We start from the raw sequence: 15,651 nt of genomic DNA, 5'->3' as shown, positions 1-15,651 counted from the left end.
ATTACACATTAAATTATGAAGTTATTTTTTAAAATATTTAATAAGAAATTATTTATGATCATTTGATTATAACTTGATCCACAAGAAATTCTCAAAATGAAATATAATAGTAGATAATTTTATTTGAAATGGGAGCGAGCCTCCTCACGCCGCGTGACGAAGACTTTTATCAATATGAACCTAGTTCAACTTGATTAAAGCATTGCCAAAGATGGGAAGTTTGAATTTCACAAATTACAAATATAATTAAAATAGATAATAGTAAAAAAAAAATATTTTAAAATGATGGAAAATAATGTTTAAAATCAATTTGTGTTTTTTTTTAAATTAAAAGGTTATATTTTTTTTATATTCGTGATGGTTTAAACTAATTTGCGTGCACCTCCATTAATTTCCCAAAACAACTACTTGACACAGAAAAAACAAGAAATCTAACATAATGGAGGTAAACTTTTAAAAAATAGTATTATAAACATAGGAAAAGATAGAACACGTTTCCATCAAGGATTGCTATTATAATTAAATTATGTAAATCAAGACCTACAAAATAAATATTGTATTATAATTACACTCATGAATATGTATTTACAAATATTCCAAGCACCAACCAAGCTAAATTTAAATGACATCTACCATTTCTTCTTTTTCTTCCGGTTGAAAGATCAATGATCTTTCAAGTTATGTAATTTTTTTTTGGCTCAAATAAACATATCCCAGTTTTTTATGAAAAAAAAAGAAGAAGAGTATCTCACAGTAGAATATATAAGCGGCAACATTATGATAGAACCATACAAGTGAAACCAACAAAAACATAACATGTTGATGATGGCATAACTCATGAAACCCCCCAATAACTTAACAGAATGCTTCAAGTGTTTGAAGTACCGCATCGACGCCCAGCATCTTCATAGAGCTCCGGTATGATTCCGTTTGTTGCCTGAGAAATATCACAGAGAAGAAGAGGAGCAAAAGAATGCAAATCCCTTTTGAGTGAAGTTGGAAACTGAAGCTAATAGCTACTGTTGTTGCTGTAGAGATGCCTGGATGATTGACGTAAGGGATGGATGGATTCGGGCTGTTCTTAGGGAGCGAGCTACACTCCTTCCCTCTGTGTATTCTTCTCCCAACGGCCACCTCGGTCGCACATCATACTGAGGAAATAATCGAACATGTAAACTCGAGGAGGATCGAAAAACTAGAAAACAAAAGAACGATATCGACCCAACACTTCATAAACAAAAATATTCACCAGTGACCACATATTTGAATCCATAACTTCGAAAGTGGTCAGATGCAGTTCAACCTTATATTATTCGTTTTCTATGCCACTATCAGAACCCAAATATTTGATAGCTTCAAGAAATAAGTTGTCCCTATTTCATGTAAGTGTGGCAGAGAGGGGGCACAGAGACTAGAATCATACCATAGTATCTTCTGGTTCATCAACTGGCGGTGGAGGATCGAATCTCCCGACGCAGTAGTGCTCAAGGCCTGTCCAGGCCACCATTACACCTAGTAGAACACAGTGCAAATCAAAACATAATTGGTCAAAGCAAGGATTTTCAAATTATGATAAACTTTTATTTAAGAGGTTTTTTTTTTTTTTTGTAGTTTTGTTACTTTCAAATACCTTTTCTTGAACATATTGGGGTATTTTTCTCTTTTTGTTATGATTTATGATGTGGCATTTAGGATTTAGTTGGGAGGCTATCTAAAGCCTAGTTATTAGGTTGTTTGAGAGATTAGATGAATATGATGAATGGATTTAGCCTTTTGAACTTTTCTTTTTGAGTTAGCCAAGAGCTTCTGGACCTTTTTGCAATTAATGTCTTGAGTTACATGCCAATAACAATTGATCATCCTATGTTGAGGAGTTTTCGACTCTTGTACCAAGGAACTTGTTCGGGAGTTTCAATCTTTAAGGCAATCTGTGTCTAACCTAAATCTAAGCATTCAAGTATATTTGATCATCCTATCGTGGAGTTTTCGACTCTTCGACCAAGGAACTTATTATAGAGTTTCAACTTATTATAGAGTTTCAATCGTAAGGCAATCTGTGTCTAACCTAAATCTTAGAGTTGAAATTGATTTGAGGCTTTTAGTGTTTGTGAGTTTGGGGTTCAAACACCCAAATGGCTCCTAACTCAAATTCACTGTTCATGTCAGTTTACTTTGATGTCACAGGTTCTAAACTGTCCATTCAATTACTCTAACTGACACAATAATATACACCTTTTATCATCAATATCACGCCCATCCCGAAGTTGAGCAAAAGGCTCTACATCAACATGAATTATTGTACCATTATCAGTGCAGAGACTGGGAGGAGGGCAGACAAGCTGCAGGCCCTTCTTCCTGACGACCTCGGTAAGTCGAGTCCTAATGTACTTATTTGATGCAACACCTCCTGAGACTACCTGCATAGGCAGAACACAAGATGAATTTCTCACTCCAATGTGTACAGACAATCACTGGCAAGAAAATGTAAATGTGAGATGAATTGAGAGTAATGAGAGGAAAGGGAATAAAAGAAATTGTGCTGCTCATATTACCAAATGTCTTATGGATGGTTCAATCTTCAATGCCCATTCAATTGCTCGCTCACACCTTTCCTCAAGATGAAGCACTGCAACACGCTGCAATAAATTTCACACTAGGATCAATTGACGTGACAATACAAGATTAATCCATGCAGACAAATGGATACCTGAAAAGAGGCAGCAATATCAGCCCTCAAACTTCTGTCTTGGCTGCTTTCAGAAGAAATAGGAACTTTTGCATCACTGCACACGGTATGTACATTGATGAGACGAAATTTATTGCACTTTTTCATATAAAAATAGCAACTTTCAACACATAATAACTCTTTCCAGTAAGCTCCTCAGACAAAATAAACATGGAATACCCAATTCGTAGCAATTCTTGGACAGTGTAGAAATGCTAATAAACTATTCAAGACAAAGGACCTAAGTGCTCAAATATTACATTGTGAAATAAATAGCATGGGTTACTTAGATCCTGGTAGAGATATCAAAACTTGAAATCTAATAAACCTTTAAAACATCTTGCAGCCGAAAGAAACATTAACTATATCTGACCCTTAACATACTTCAAAATTCTATTTAGATTTTCGTTTCTCCGTGGATTTTGCCGCAAGTCCAACATTTTGGTAATTTTAGCTCAAAGATTATATGTGATTCAGCATTGCTATTAGAAGGGAGGAAGAAGAAAACAAGATAATATGTAGAAAATAAATTTTATAAACTTGAATTTTTGTACTATGCATGTTCCAGATCAATACGTACATGTTTCTGGATTCAATAGCCAGCCTGACTTGAGTCTTCAGCCCCGCATAGGAGAAGTTGCAATCTTTATGTTGCTTCATGGGAGTCTTAAGAAAAAAAATATATTAGAAAACTTTACATACACAGTTTCTAACACGAAGTATATACTTACATATAGTATCTCATGTCTATGACCACTCTATACAATAAAGACATGCATATGCAGCAACAAACAACATGTTGAGTTTGAAGACTTACTGAGAACTTGAATGATTGTGGATCTCCCTCTCTAGCAAGCTCCTCTATAGCCGGCCCACCACTCCTCCTCAGATCAAGACCAAGCCATTTGGCAGTCTTGTCATATGCCTCCCCAATTGCATCGTCTATTGTTGTTCCAAGTTGTATGTACTGGCCAAGATCTTGGGCAAGAACAAGTAAGTTGTGTCCCCCTGATAAACAAATGACATTAATTTTCCCTCCTTTCAAGTTCTAGTCAGAAGATTGAACGTGAACAACCAACATCAGTTTGAGTCATTCTATTAACACCTCCAAGAAGACCTACTAACTCTTATCGAGCAGCAAATGGAGGAATAAACTGATATGATGACACGGGAATCACAGACTATGTAGTTTATTATACTTTTTCTCTTCATCTCTTCAGCCATGAAAAAGATGACATTTTCCTTTCTCTCCATCTCAGTTGATTAAAAAATAGAGTAGTGGTTTATCATACTTTTCCACTCATCGATCATCCCACTCGTGTAGAGACACCAGGTAACCTTACAAAGCATCTAACGTTGCAGTGCCAGGTCTATCCATGAAAAATGAAGTTCAACCCAGATAGATAAAATCAACAATCAGAATCCAGGACTCCATTGCCCAAAATTTGTTGAAATAGTTCAAATAAAGTACCATTGACAAGGTGGTAATGATAGAACTCGACTTTTTTTTTTTTTGATATAATGCAATCAGTGAAAAGAACTGAACTTAACTCCTAACAAGTATTAGAAATTGACCTCTTACATAGAATTCAATATTTGGATTTGAAGATGTTATAGAAGACCCTAAAATTTTGAAACTAAGATTTGGAAAAGATTAAGCAATTGAAAAGTACATGATCAATAAATTTGAAATTCTGTCTCCTTTCTATTTTTACACATCTACAAATACACATGAAATGAAGACACAATGTGTATCTATTTAAGGAAGTCAAAGATGAAGGAAGAATGCGGGGGGTAGGATGAAAGATAAATGTGAATGGAGAACATAAATTCTTACCAGAAATGAGCAATGCCATGAAAGGAAATTGCAACTCCCGTTCGACTAATCTACAGAAAGAAGAATATTCTAATTAGAAAGTATCTTGCCAAAAAGTATAGACGAACCAAATAATCACTTTTTGTATGTAGAGTAACGCCATTAATCAACTTTACTTTTGGAAAATCATTCGCAAGTTAACAAATATGGGTCTGTTATCCATACCTAGCTACCAGAGCATGAGCCTCCATGTGATGTACCCCAACAATTGGTAGACTATAGCTACCGGCAATTCTACGTGCCTTCTGCACACCAACTGCATTTCAATTGCATGAATAATAGGTCCGGTCTCCAATTAAAGATAATTTTTCACTTGTATAATTAAAGATGGCAAGAAGCTGAATTGATTGTGTTCTTTCATGTAATGTGAACAGTACCTCATTCTATAACTATGTATGAGCCTAAGGTTTTTTTTTTTAGTTCAACAGTATGTGGGGAGGATATCCGAACGTCCAAGGTTTTAACCGGCTATGCTCAAGTTGACAGCATAAGAACCATCTTCCAAAGCATGTAATCATTGATACATATTTCTTGTACCTTTCTTTTCACATAAACTAATAGCTTACATATTTGTTCAACTGTGACCAAGATAGAACAGATGATTTTGCATCAGCAGGAAGATGAATAGACAAAGTTCAACTTAGGACTTAAACCTTAATGGGGGGAATCCTGCAAAATTACCACGGAGGCAGAGGCTCAAACCGGGACCAATGGTTACAGCAACTGCAGATAAATCCCTTTCTGTTAAGTTAGCCTTTTCCATTGTTTCCTGCACCACCTGCAGTTTACAGACAAAAGGGGCTACACAAACAGTTGAAACCTACTTGAAAACTAAAAGAAGAAGCATAATTAGGACTATTTAGCATGTCCTGCAACTATAATTCATGACCTTGTCAATCACTTGTGCGTGCGCTTCTTCTGCCATTTTAGGCGCAACGCCTCCATAACGAGCAAGCAGCTCCGCCTTGATGTGGCAAGGATAAATTTAGAAAAAAAAAATTGTACCGCAAGAAATAACTCAATAACTTTAAATAGACCATTAATCAAAACGGAAGCTGGTTATTGCATTCTTGTAATCTGTACAATAAGTCTATAACTAGCTGAACGAGGGCAGATATTAACCAACATGTTTGACTAACAAATTCACAACCCATTCCATTAACTGAAGTATAATGAAACATAACATTTCAAATGTGCAAGAAATCCTGGGAATAACTGAAAATTAGTTGATATTAACTTAACAAATGTAAATACCTGAGAAGCAACGACTTGGCTAAGAATTTCGCCATTGCCCTTCACCTAGAACCATCAACGGAAAACCAGAATTAACAACAGTCAAAACACTCGCAAACTCGCAAACAGCAATGTCGCTAGCTTACAATGGCAGCCGCAGTATCGTCGCAGCTCGTTTCGATGCCAAGAACAATCAAATCGTCTTGCGGCCTTGAAATCTGAGTGTGGAGTCCAGCAGAGCTCATAATTTTCGAAACGGAAAATCGGGCAGATGAACCATTCATTGACATACCTGGTTCCATCCATTTGGTTCGTAATAGCTTGTGGAGGTTCAGGTTCAGCGCTCTCAAAGAAGTCATGGCGTAAGGAAGCGAAGGTTTGGGGATGAGGTTTAAGCGGGAAAATGAGGAAGAAAACGCCATTCCCGCGGAGAAAGCGGGGAGCGGTACTGAAAGTCTGAAAGGTGGAAGAACATCAAGATGGAAGTACAATTTTTATTTTTCGTTTTTCAAATATCCATATTATAAAGTGAATTAGCAAGGTTAAATTAATAAAGTTAAAAAATAAAAATAAAATAAAAAAACGCGCACACACACACACAATGGGAAATTGGGATTTCTTACCCTTTTGTAATTTCATTTGATTTATGACCCTTTTAAAAAAAACTTATTTTTGTAAGCCCTTAACATGTGTTTTTTACTCTTTATTGTGAAAATATGAATTCCATCTCTTCTTTACCAAACTTTTAATTTCAAAATCTCAATTACCCTTTGTTTTTCATCTCTTTTGTATAAATTACAACTCACTTTTTTTTATTATTACGTGTTTTTCCACATATTGATCATGGTCTCCACATTATCCAATATCATCGTCCTCACGTTTTTACAAGATAGTTATGTTCTACAATATTTTTTAATTTTAAATTGTTGAAGATAGTTATGTTCTACAATGTTTTTTACTTTAATGTTCGATCCTTGATCGGGAATGCATACATGGTTCAAAGTTGTAATGAAATTTGCTAAAGCAACGTGAAACTTCACGTTCAATCCTGGTACTTATAGATTCAGGTTTGGTCTGATATAACACGTTCCCTCCTAGTAAAAGATTGTCAAACATTGGTCAAGGACTAATTGGCAATTTGAGATAATGATGCTTTGTTTTTTTAATGCATTGTTCAATGTTTATCTCTCTATCTCTCTCTTTTTATTAATCTATTAGTCTCGAATCGCCAATTAGTTAAGGACTAATATTGTATGATCCTGAACCAATGTTTGACAATCTTGGCATGGGCAACATGTCGGTCTCAGACCTATGATTGAATATTTTATAATATTGGAGCAAATTTCACTATAACCTCGGTCCAAGTAGGCATTATAGGTCCGGAATTGAACGTTCAAAGTCTTTATTTTTTGTTTAAATGCGGCCGTTTAGAAGGGCACAAGAGAAGAAGAAATGTAGACATGAAAAAAAGGGCAATGCGTCAAAAAAGTTATACAATTTAAAAGTAAAAAACGTTGTAAGACACGTCTACTTTGTGAAAATGCAGGGACAACGATAATATAGAGGCATGGTGATATTGGATAACGTGATGATAATGATCAACACGTGGATAAACACATCGGAATTAAAAAATGTGAGTTATGTTTTGAAATTGCAAAATAGATGAAAAAACATGAACTAATTGAGATTTTAAAATAAAAAAGTTGGTAAAGAGCGAGCGTGAATTTATTATATCATAAATGCTTATTTATTATATGATAAGAGCAAATTCGTATTTTCACAAGATTAAAAAGTTGTAGGGGACAAAAAAAAAGGGGGTAAAATACATTTTTAGTCCAGGTAGATCGTAGATGTTTACGGTCCATAAAATTTTAAAATGAACACTTTTGGTCATTGTAATTTAAAGTAGGTGTCAACTTCGTCCCGAGGTTTTAAAATGAACATTTTTCTTCTAAGTTTGAGAAATAGTTCTAATGTCCCTAATTTTTTTTTGCTGTTATTAACAAATATTAAAATGACGTGGCAAATTGCAATTAAATTATTAATTATTGTAATTGGTGATGTGGCAAATTATATTAATTAAATAATATATGTTCGGTATGAATGGCGGACTGCGACGACAAAGACGTGGTGGTCGTTGGAAAATGGTAGGAGAAAGAGAGAGGAAGATACGAGGAAATGAGAGATAAAGTACACATATACATATATTATTTAATTAATATAATTTACCACATCATTAATTACAATAAACAATTTAATTGTAATTTACCACTTCATTTTAATATTAGTTAATTAATATTAAAAAAATTAGGACCATTTAAAATTATTTTTCAAATTTTAAAGACCAAAATATTAATTTTATACCAGTTGACCCTGATTAAATTTAAACTTTAAAGAGACATAGAACCAACTCCGTTGGAAGGGCTAAATTAAATTAAACGGAAGCTTTAATTCAATTCTCAGGAGAAAGATGCCCAAAATCCAGCCCACGAGGCACGAACAAGGATGCCTTCGGCTTCGTCACTTCCTTCTCCAAAGTTCTGGAATCCACCTCCATTTTTCTCACTCCCAGCCACCACAATCTTCTTCGCCTCCGCCATGTCCTTCGCTTCCTCCACTTCCCCATCGCAATCCCCTTCTTTCTCCACTCCCAAAACCCCTCTCGATCAAGCCGATCACAAGCTCTCGCAGGTCCTCAAGTACCACGCCCAGACCAAGCACGGCTTCGCCAAGTACGCCAGAGGCCCCCATGGCCTCGATTGGGCCAATCAGCCCAATCCCTTCCGCCGCTACATCTCCGCCCCTCTTCTTCCCCTCTCGCACTTCCCAATTCTCAAGCAATCCGCCGCTTCAGAACACGAGCTCCACGACGCTCCTCTGTACGATTCTCTCTTCCTATCGCCACCTCCTCCGAAACCCATCTGTAAGGCTACCATTTCTCAGTTGTTCTTCGATTCTTTAGCGCTTTCTGCTTGGAAATCTACTGGGTTTTCCACTTGGTCGCTTAGAGTCAATCCCAGTAGCGGGAATTTGCATCCGACTGAGGCTTATTTGATTGCTCCGGGTGTGGAATCGCTGTCGGATTCTGGTTTCGTCGCGCATTATGCTCCCAAAGAGCACTCGTTGGAGATTAGAACTCGAATTCCACCTGGGTTTTTCTCCAAATTCTTCCCTGAAGACGTTTTTCTTATTGGGTTGTCTTCGATTTTTTGGCGCGAGGCTTGGAAGTACGGGGAGCGAGCATTTCGGTATTGTAATCACGACGTTGGCCACGCCATTGCGGCGGTTGCCATAGCCGCCGCAGGGCTTGGGTGGGATGTGAAGCTTCTCGATGGATTGGGCCACGCCGATTTGAAGAGGCTCATGGGGCTACACTCATTCCCGGAGTTTGAAATTCCGTCGCGGCCGGTTAAGGGTTCGTTTCCGGTGATTGAATTCGAGCATCCTGATTGTCTACTCGCTGTTTTCCCCAATGGTACTGCCGAATTTTCCCTGAATTACGAGGAATTAAGCTCTGCAATACAGGAATTCACAGAGCTAGACTGGAAAGGAGAGCCAAATGTGCTCAGCAAAGAGCACGTATGTTGGGATATAATTTACAGAACAGCCATGGCGGTGGAGAAGCCATTAACAGTTGACGGTAGATCTCTAGTTCATCCATTTCAGAGCAGTGGGGTTCTTGGTGACAGTTCCTACAAGGGCTTTACAGCTAGGGAAGTTGTGAGGAAGCGCAGGAGCGCAGTGGACATGGATGGAGTTACAACAATGGCGAGAGACACATTTTATCAGATTCTATTGCATTGTCTGCCTTCGGGTTCTCGAGAAGGGGAGAAACAGAGCAGAGGATTGGCATTGCCATTTCGTACTCTTCCATGGGAATCTGAGGTTCATGCGGCTCTGTTTGTTCACAGGGTGGCGGGATTGCCACAGGGTCTGTACTTTTTGGTGAGAAATGAAGATCATTTTGATGAGCTGAAGAGAGCTACCAGTCCAGATTTTAAGTGGGTGAAACCTGATGGCTGCCCCAGTGATCTCCCTCTATATGAGCTACACAGAGGCAATTATCAGGCACTCGCCAAGCGATTGTCATGCCATCAGGTTGGTTTAACTTCAATTCCATTTGTTTATTTGATGGATTTTCTTGCTAGTTTTTATGGGAATTGATGGATTCAACACCTAAACTAAACAACTATGAAGCTTACAAAGATCGCCTAGTCATATTGAATGAGCTTTGATGGCACCCCAACGGCTAGATTTGCTAGATGATATCTGGATAGCTGCTAATTTAACCAGTTTTTTACTAGTAAACAATCAAATTCAACAATAATATCTCTACAACATAAATTATAAGCGCATACCATGGCTTGACAAGCTGTAGCAAGTGCTTCTGCCCTGCAACTGCTGCACTTCGACCTTAGATCCTTTGCACCTTCTTAATGGCCACTCCAATGCCCTTCTGGATTTTCTTGCTAGTTAGGAAAGTATGCATGCAAATGTAGATGAGATATTGATGTTATACCCATTTAATGACGAAGTTAAAAAATTTTAACTGGAGAATGGAATATTGCACATGTAGATGGTATTAGTTATGGTCACCCAAATTGCTTCAGAAACCTGATCTTTGATAGTTTCATCTTTGGGAACTTAGCCACCGTGCTATCAACACCGGTGATAAACTACAAAGAAGATTGCCTTATATGGCTCTCTCCCCCCATTGGTGTGTGATGTGTCATTCAAACTTTGAGACCCAACAACACCTCTTCGTCTCCTGCCGCTTTGCAACCAAATTCTGGAACCTCATCCTTAGCACTTTTGGTTGGTACACTGCTCTGCCAACGGATCCCCCTCACCTCATTGAAACTACTCTTAGCGGACATCCATTTAGAAAAGAGAAAGCTCTTCTTTGGCAGAATTTTATACGGGCTTTCCTTTGGGTCACTTGGAGAGAACGCAACCAATGCATCTTCAGCGACAAAACTCTCCCTTTCGAAAATTTTTTTGAAGCTATAGTTCTTACCGTCATTACTCGGTGTAAATCCTCCCCTATGTTTCACAATTATAGCTACACTTCCCTTTTAGCCAATTGGAAGTGCTTCATGTAATCCTCCTTTGAGGCTTTTGTAATTTCATATATCAATGAAATTGTTTCTTTCACCAAAAAAAGATAGTTTCATCTTTGCAATCTAGATTATATTTTATTTTTTATTTTTACGAGAAACAATTTCATTTGACGGTATGGAATTATAAGAGAGGAGAAATATCGCAATCCAAAGGAGTTACAAAAAGGGTAATCGAAGGAGAAGAGGAGAATCATTTGGTAGGGCCGCATAGACCATCCAAAGGCTGATAATCTATAGATAAACTCGGCAATGTAGGTAAACTGTTGTTAGTCTTTCCAGGGCTTGTTGCATCAAGTTCTGCAAATAATCTATAGATAAATTATTTTTCTAAGAGCATTTTCTGCATATTTGATAATGTTGTCACGATGCACTAGTGCGATGATAAATGGCAAATTGTCCACTGAAATAGCCATTTTTGTAGTTTTGGAAGGAATTTTTCTTTTTTCTTTTCACTTTTGTCTATACAATTTAGCTATATATGTTTCTTTTGACATATAGGATATTGCCAGTGATGGTTGCTTCAGCCTGGGAATGATTGCTCGTTACGAGCCTACATTGCGTGAAAAAGGCGTTCACATGTATCCTCGACTTTTTTGGGAGACTGGAGTTCTTGGGCAGGTGTTATACCTTGAAGCACATGCTGTTGATATATCTGCAACTGGAATTGGTTGCTTCTTTGATGATCCTGGTAAGATCTTTACATTCATTATAGAATGTCTATTTGTAAATATCTCAAGATACAGTAACCGATAGTTTATGGAATCTTTATTTCTTGGTGGAATAAAAGAAAGGAAAAGAGAGAAGAACACAACAGATTCTTAGATTCTTAAGAACAGTAACAGATGAAGGGATGGGAAAAACTTAAAATGATCCTTTTACTGATTTTATTTGTGTTCATCTCGAGACCCCATAAGCCATTGATTAGGGCTAAACCTATGGTGGCCAAGGATTATTCAATTCAGATAAATAAGTATACATTTGCTGGGAGTGGAAGATTCTTTCCTGCTTCTCTTGACCTGAGATACAAGTTGTGTAGGAATAATGGTCCAAAAGGCAAACCAAGTTGGCACCCACAAGGCAGCAATGAGACAATAATCAAAGACCATAAAGTCAAAGAATGAAATTGAGATGGTTGGCGACAATCACGAAGATTAGGATAAACATGTAACATAAATTTTTCGAGATGGAAAGCTAAAAGTGAGGACTTTCATGTTCATTTTACTCTTAAGAATTCAGGGGGTGTATTGGTTCATATTATTTCAGACAACAGTTTGCATCTTGTTTGAATCATTCATACACATATAAACAGTTGTATTATGATGGATACCTTTTAAACTTCTGACATCTTATATTCTGAGAAGTTGATGAGTGTCTCTCATGCCTCTATCCATTGGCTTTGTTTTGCAGTGCATGAAACACTTGGGTTGAAAGGATCAAACTTCCAGAGCCTATATCATTTCACTGTGGGAGGTCCTGTCTTGGACAAGCGAATAATGAGCCTACCAGCATATCCTGGCCCCAACGTCGATGCTTAACTGCAAGGTTATTTCCTATCATTGTATAATATTTCAAACCCATATAAAGGTTAGATGTTCGTCCTCATAAGTAGAGTCATTGCATACAGGGGAAAGCAAATTGCTTCTGCAGATAATAGTATACTCATTGTCCTAGCTTATGATGAGTATATTCTGGTGTAATAGCATAAATAATAGTCAATGTTGACAATCACTTGATTCAATATTTTAGGTTTACGAAGCTTCTTCATTCTACTGTAGATTCTCGTCTTCAACCGACATGAGTGAGTACCATTCTTTCTCATAATTTAAAAACTTATTACGCACACAAACATGCTCTCCTTAGAAGTTGGAACTTTTGTACTCTACATTTCCTTGCATATATCACACGTATTTTGTTATATGAAACCTGTCAAGTTCAATATTTTAAGTTAATGGTACAATTCATGTAGTTGTTGAACACATTTTTCATAAGAAACCATTTCCGTTAAAATAGAAGGAAGCCAAGAAATCTCCTTACAAGTGAAGGGCTTACAGAAAAGGCACTCCAATTGGCTACAAAGACTGCTACGAAATAATATGCTAGGAGAAAACCAAGAAATGAATAGAATCTGGTGGAGAGTTAGAGCCAAAAAAGACAATGGATTAATTTATTAATTCTAAAAAAAAATTGATTCAAAAAGGGGAGCCCAACCTTTATATGTATAGGTTAGGCTATGGGGTAATGGGCTTAAGTTACAAATACATACAAATGGTAAGCAACTTACCCTACAGACTAATCCTAACAACTAAACAAAATATAAAATTGCAACAATGCCCCTATGAGGAGTGCCCTACCTTTTTATATGTTAGGTTAGGCTATGGGCAAAAGGGCTTGGTTAAAAAAGGATAAACTACGCTACTAACGAATCCTTAGGAGCAGCTTGACTGGCAAGGATTTGAGATCTCTTAGTCATATTGGCTTAGAAGTCTCAAATTCAAATCTTCTGGTGAGCTTAATACTAAAAATCCTTGATGTCTCTTGTGTTCGGGCCTTGGGCGGGCATGGGTGTCCCTGGATATAGAGGAAACAGACCATGCCTTCTTCATTTATGATAGAATTGTCGAATTGATTGTTTCTTATTAAGATATGAACTAGAACAACTTCATATGGATGGCTCAAATTGTTGCTGTTACTGCAGTACAAAAAAGAGAGTGCAAATAAACACATACAGTAGGAATGCCATTTGGTGGTTGTAGAATGCTAATTCAATTTTTGAAGAATAAAAGCAAGCAAAATGAGCTCCCGACTGCACAAACAAAAAAACTCTAAATGTTCCTTTCTTGATCATTATGAATAAACTAGGATTGTAATTGGTCAACAAAATTATCAATCTGTAGTATGATATCTATTCTGACGTGAACTATTAATTATGAATTAGTTACCAACCTTATACATATTTTCTCTGTATAGGTCTTTCTTAATACACTTCTTGAAAGAATGTGGACATTATTTCTCTACTTATTGCCTATAATTCTTTTGATGATAACTGCCCTTCAAGATTGATTATTATATATTTGCTTGTATTCTACTACAAGTTTGCGCAGTTGATTGCTTCTTCCATCATTTCAGCCAAGAAAGCTGTTCGTCGGAATTTTCGGACTTCTTTAATTAAATGTAAACCCTAGTTGTTACTTGTTCTAACGAAATCCCAGTAAAATTCAGTCGGACTGGGCAAACAATGGACGAACAATCAGCCGAAATCCAACAGAGATAAGATCCCCAAAATTAAAAGAAAAATTTAAGAAGGGAATGGGAAGAGAATTTCGCTCACCATACATTTCGTCGGGCAGGAGAGAGCATCTGTTCTTGGAGTGCCTTCTTCTACTTCTTTATGCCATGGCGGGCGATTCTTTGCTCCAGGAAACGCTGCGGCGCTTCGATTCTTCTTCCCCTCCATATTCTTGATAGCTCCAGAGCTAAAAGATTCTTTCTTGATCGATTGAAACAGAGAAAATGAAATAGTACTTCCTCAAAAGTAACTTTCTTGATTGCTTCCCTTTTTGATCGAACTTTGCAGGAAAATAACTGTATATACCTTGTTTTTAATTATAATTATTAGACTATAAATTAAATGGCATTATTTTTAGTTTATAATTTAATATTTATAGTTTATAAACAGTTCTTCATTTTATTGATCAACGTATATAAGAAATTTCATGAAAATAAATTTAATATTTTTTACGATAATGACTAAATCATTATAAATTTTAAATTATAAAGACTAGTTTGTTGTATTTTACAGTTTGTACTAAATTATTGTTAAATTTGAAAGTAAAAGAGATAAATTGAGTCCAAGGATATTTTTAATCTAAATAAATTTGATCGAGATTTTAACACAGTATTAAAAAATCAAATCGAGCACAGTTAAAGTGGTTCAAGCACTTATCTCAATTTGGATTTGAAAAGCTTGGATCTAATATTTCTGATTTGATTAAATTTTAAAAACTTTAATCTAATAACATTTTTACCCAACATATTTTCTTTAGACGTGACATGACAATAAAATATATCACACTAAAAATATACGTGGTAATGATGGATTTTTCTCAAAAAAAAAAAAAAAAGGATCGTTTTGAGAATTTAACCAATAGGATGAGTTAAAAATCTTAGGACTATTATAAATATTATATTTCACATGCTATAAAGGTCAGAATAATTTTAATTTAACAAACAAATGTTATTATAAACTTTCAAACACTTATTTTCTAAAATGTGTTGAATTAAAAATGATTTTCTAAATTTTATTTTGTGTTTTTATTAGTACGATAAATAAGAACGAAAAGATTCAAGCTCATAATCTCTTGGTCAGAGATAGATACCTGTCAAGTTAAATTCATGTTATATAACTCACATGATTAAATCATCTATGTTCATCTAAAAAATCATGAGTTTGGAGAGATTTAAGCTCGTGACTTATTGATGAGAGATAGATACTGATTATTGTCAAGTTACACTCAAGCAATATAACTTAATTGATTAAGTCATATATTTTCGTCTAAAACATCGTGAGTTCGAATCTTCTACCTCATATGTTGTACTAAAAAGATAGAATTTTGTGGACTTAAATAGGATTATAAATGTGTATAAACTATAGAATGGTACTATAAAAAAGAAAAAAGGAAAAAGGAAAAAAAAAGTGG

At 36.1% G+C, this 15,651-nt stretch overlaps 2 protein-coding genes and 1 long non-coding RNA gene across 7 annotated transcripts; 1 reads left to right on the top strand and 2 right to left on the bottom strand.

Moving 5' to 3' along the window:
* Window positions 1-541: 541 nt before the first annotated feature.
* Window positions 542-6,334, bottom strand: GCP1 (glycoprotease 1). 2 transcript variants are annotated; one of them, XM_022291406.2, is made up of 13 exons: window positions 5,981-6,332; window positions 5,856-5,900; window positions 5,491-5,565; window positions 5,283-5,379; window positions 4,767-4,857; window positions 4,563-4,612; window positions 3,543-3,733; window positions 3,306-3,391; window positions 2,708-2,783; window positions 2,553-2,636; window positions 2,303-2,417; window positions 1,424-1,512; window positions 542-1,151 (listed from the first exon to the last, which is right to left on the bottom strand). In XM_022291406.2, exons 1-13 carry the CDS (start codon window positions 6,254-6,256, stop codon window positions 1,017-1,019), a joined length of 1,410 nt encoding a protein of 469 aa, XP_022147098.1. In that variant the 5' UTR covers window positions 6,257-6,332; the 3' UTR covers window positions 542-1,016. The 2 variants fall into 2 exon arrangements, 1 of the variants encoding a protein (XP_022147098.1); XR_015791085.1 differs by having other exon boundaries at window positions 1,011-1,151; window positions 2,233-2,417; window positions 5,981-6,334.
* Window positions 6,335-8,281: 1,947 nt separating this feature from the next.
* LOC111016025 (nitroreductase family protein) lies at window positions 8,282-14,610 on the top strand. Of its 4 annotated transcripts, none has more exons than XR_002602132.2 (5): window positions 8,282-9,932; window positions 11,453-11,642; window positions 12,362-12,496; window positions 12,701-12,752; window positions 14,056-14,610. XR_002602132.2 is itself a non-coding variant. In XM_022291261.2 (4 exons), the coding sequence occupies exons 1-3, from the start codon at window positions 8,340-8,342 to the stop codon at window positions 12,487-12,489; spliced, it is 1,911 nt and encodes a 636-aa protein (XP_022146953.1). In that variant the 5' UTR covers window positions 8,282-8,339; the 3' UTR covers window positions 12,490-12,496; window positions 12,701-14,610. The 4 variants fall into 4 exon arrangements, 1 of the variants encoding a protein (XP_022146953.1); XR_002602131.2 differs by having other exon boundaries at window positions 14,047-14,610; XR_002602130.2 differs by having other exon boundaries at window positions 8,283-9,932; window positions 14,081-14,610.
* LOC148211133 (uncharacterized) lies at window positions 12,141-14,423 on the bottom strand. The gene is made up of 2 exons (XR_015790888.1): window positions 14,283-14,423; window positions 12,141-12,489 (listed from the first exon to the last, which is right to left on the bottom strand). It is a non-coding gene; the product is annotated as an uncharacterized LOC148211133 (long non-coding RNA).
* Window positions 14,611-15,651: the final 1,041 nt, after the last annotated feature.

The sequence above is a fragment of the Momordica charantia genome, assembly GCF_013281855.1.
Source record: "Momordica charantia cultivar OHB3-1 chromosome 5 unlocalized genomic scaffold, Mcharantia_2.0 BLBB01000005.1, whole genome shotgun sequence".
Taxonomy (NCBI): Eukaryota; Viridiplantae; Streptophyta; class Magnoliopsida; order Cucurbitales; family Cucurbitaceae; genus Momordica; species Momordica charantia.
The sequence above is the reverse complement of the archived record's forward strand: the minus strand, read 5'-3'. Positions and strand labels throughout refer to the sequence as shown.

What these genes read in the sequence shown, in the direction of transcription:
- GCP1 (XM_022291406.2), bottom strand. Translation starts at nt 6,256, where the DNA reads ATGGCGTTTTCTTCCTCATTTTCCCGCTTAAACCTCATCCCCAAACCT. An exon ending in ACGCACAAGTGATTGACAAG is followed by an intron (nt 5,380 to 5,490) that starts GTCATGAATTAT and finishes TGTAAACTGCAG; the next exon opens with GTGGTGCAGGAAACAATGGA. An exon ending in GCTATTGAATCCAGAAACAT is followed by an intron (nt 2,784 to 3,305) that starts GTACGTATTGAT and finishes TACCGTGTGCAG; the next exon opens with TGATGCAAAAGTTCCTATTT.
- LOC111016025 (XM_022291261.2), top strand. Translation starts at nt 8,340, where the DNA reads ATGCCTTCGGCTTCGTCACTTCCTTCTCCAAAGTTCTGGAATCCACCT. An exon ending in AGCGATTGTCATGCCATCAG is followed by an intron (nt 9,933 to 11,452) that starts GTTGGTTTAACT and finishes TTTGACATATAG; the next exon opens with GATATTGCCAGTGATGGTTG. An exon ending in TTGCTTCTTTGATGATCCTG is followed by an intron (nt 11,643 to 12,361) that starts GTAAGATCTTTA and finishes TTTGTTTTGCAG; the next exon opens with TGCATGAAACACTTGGGTTG.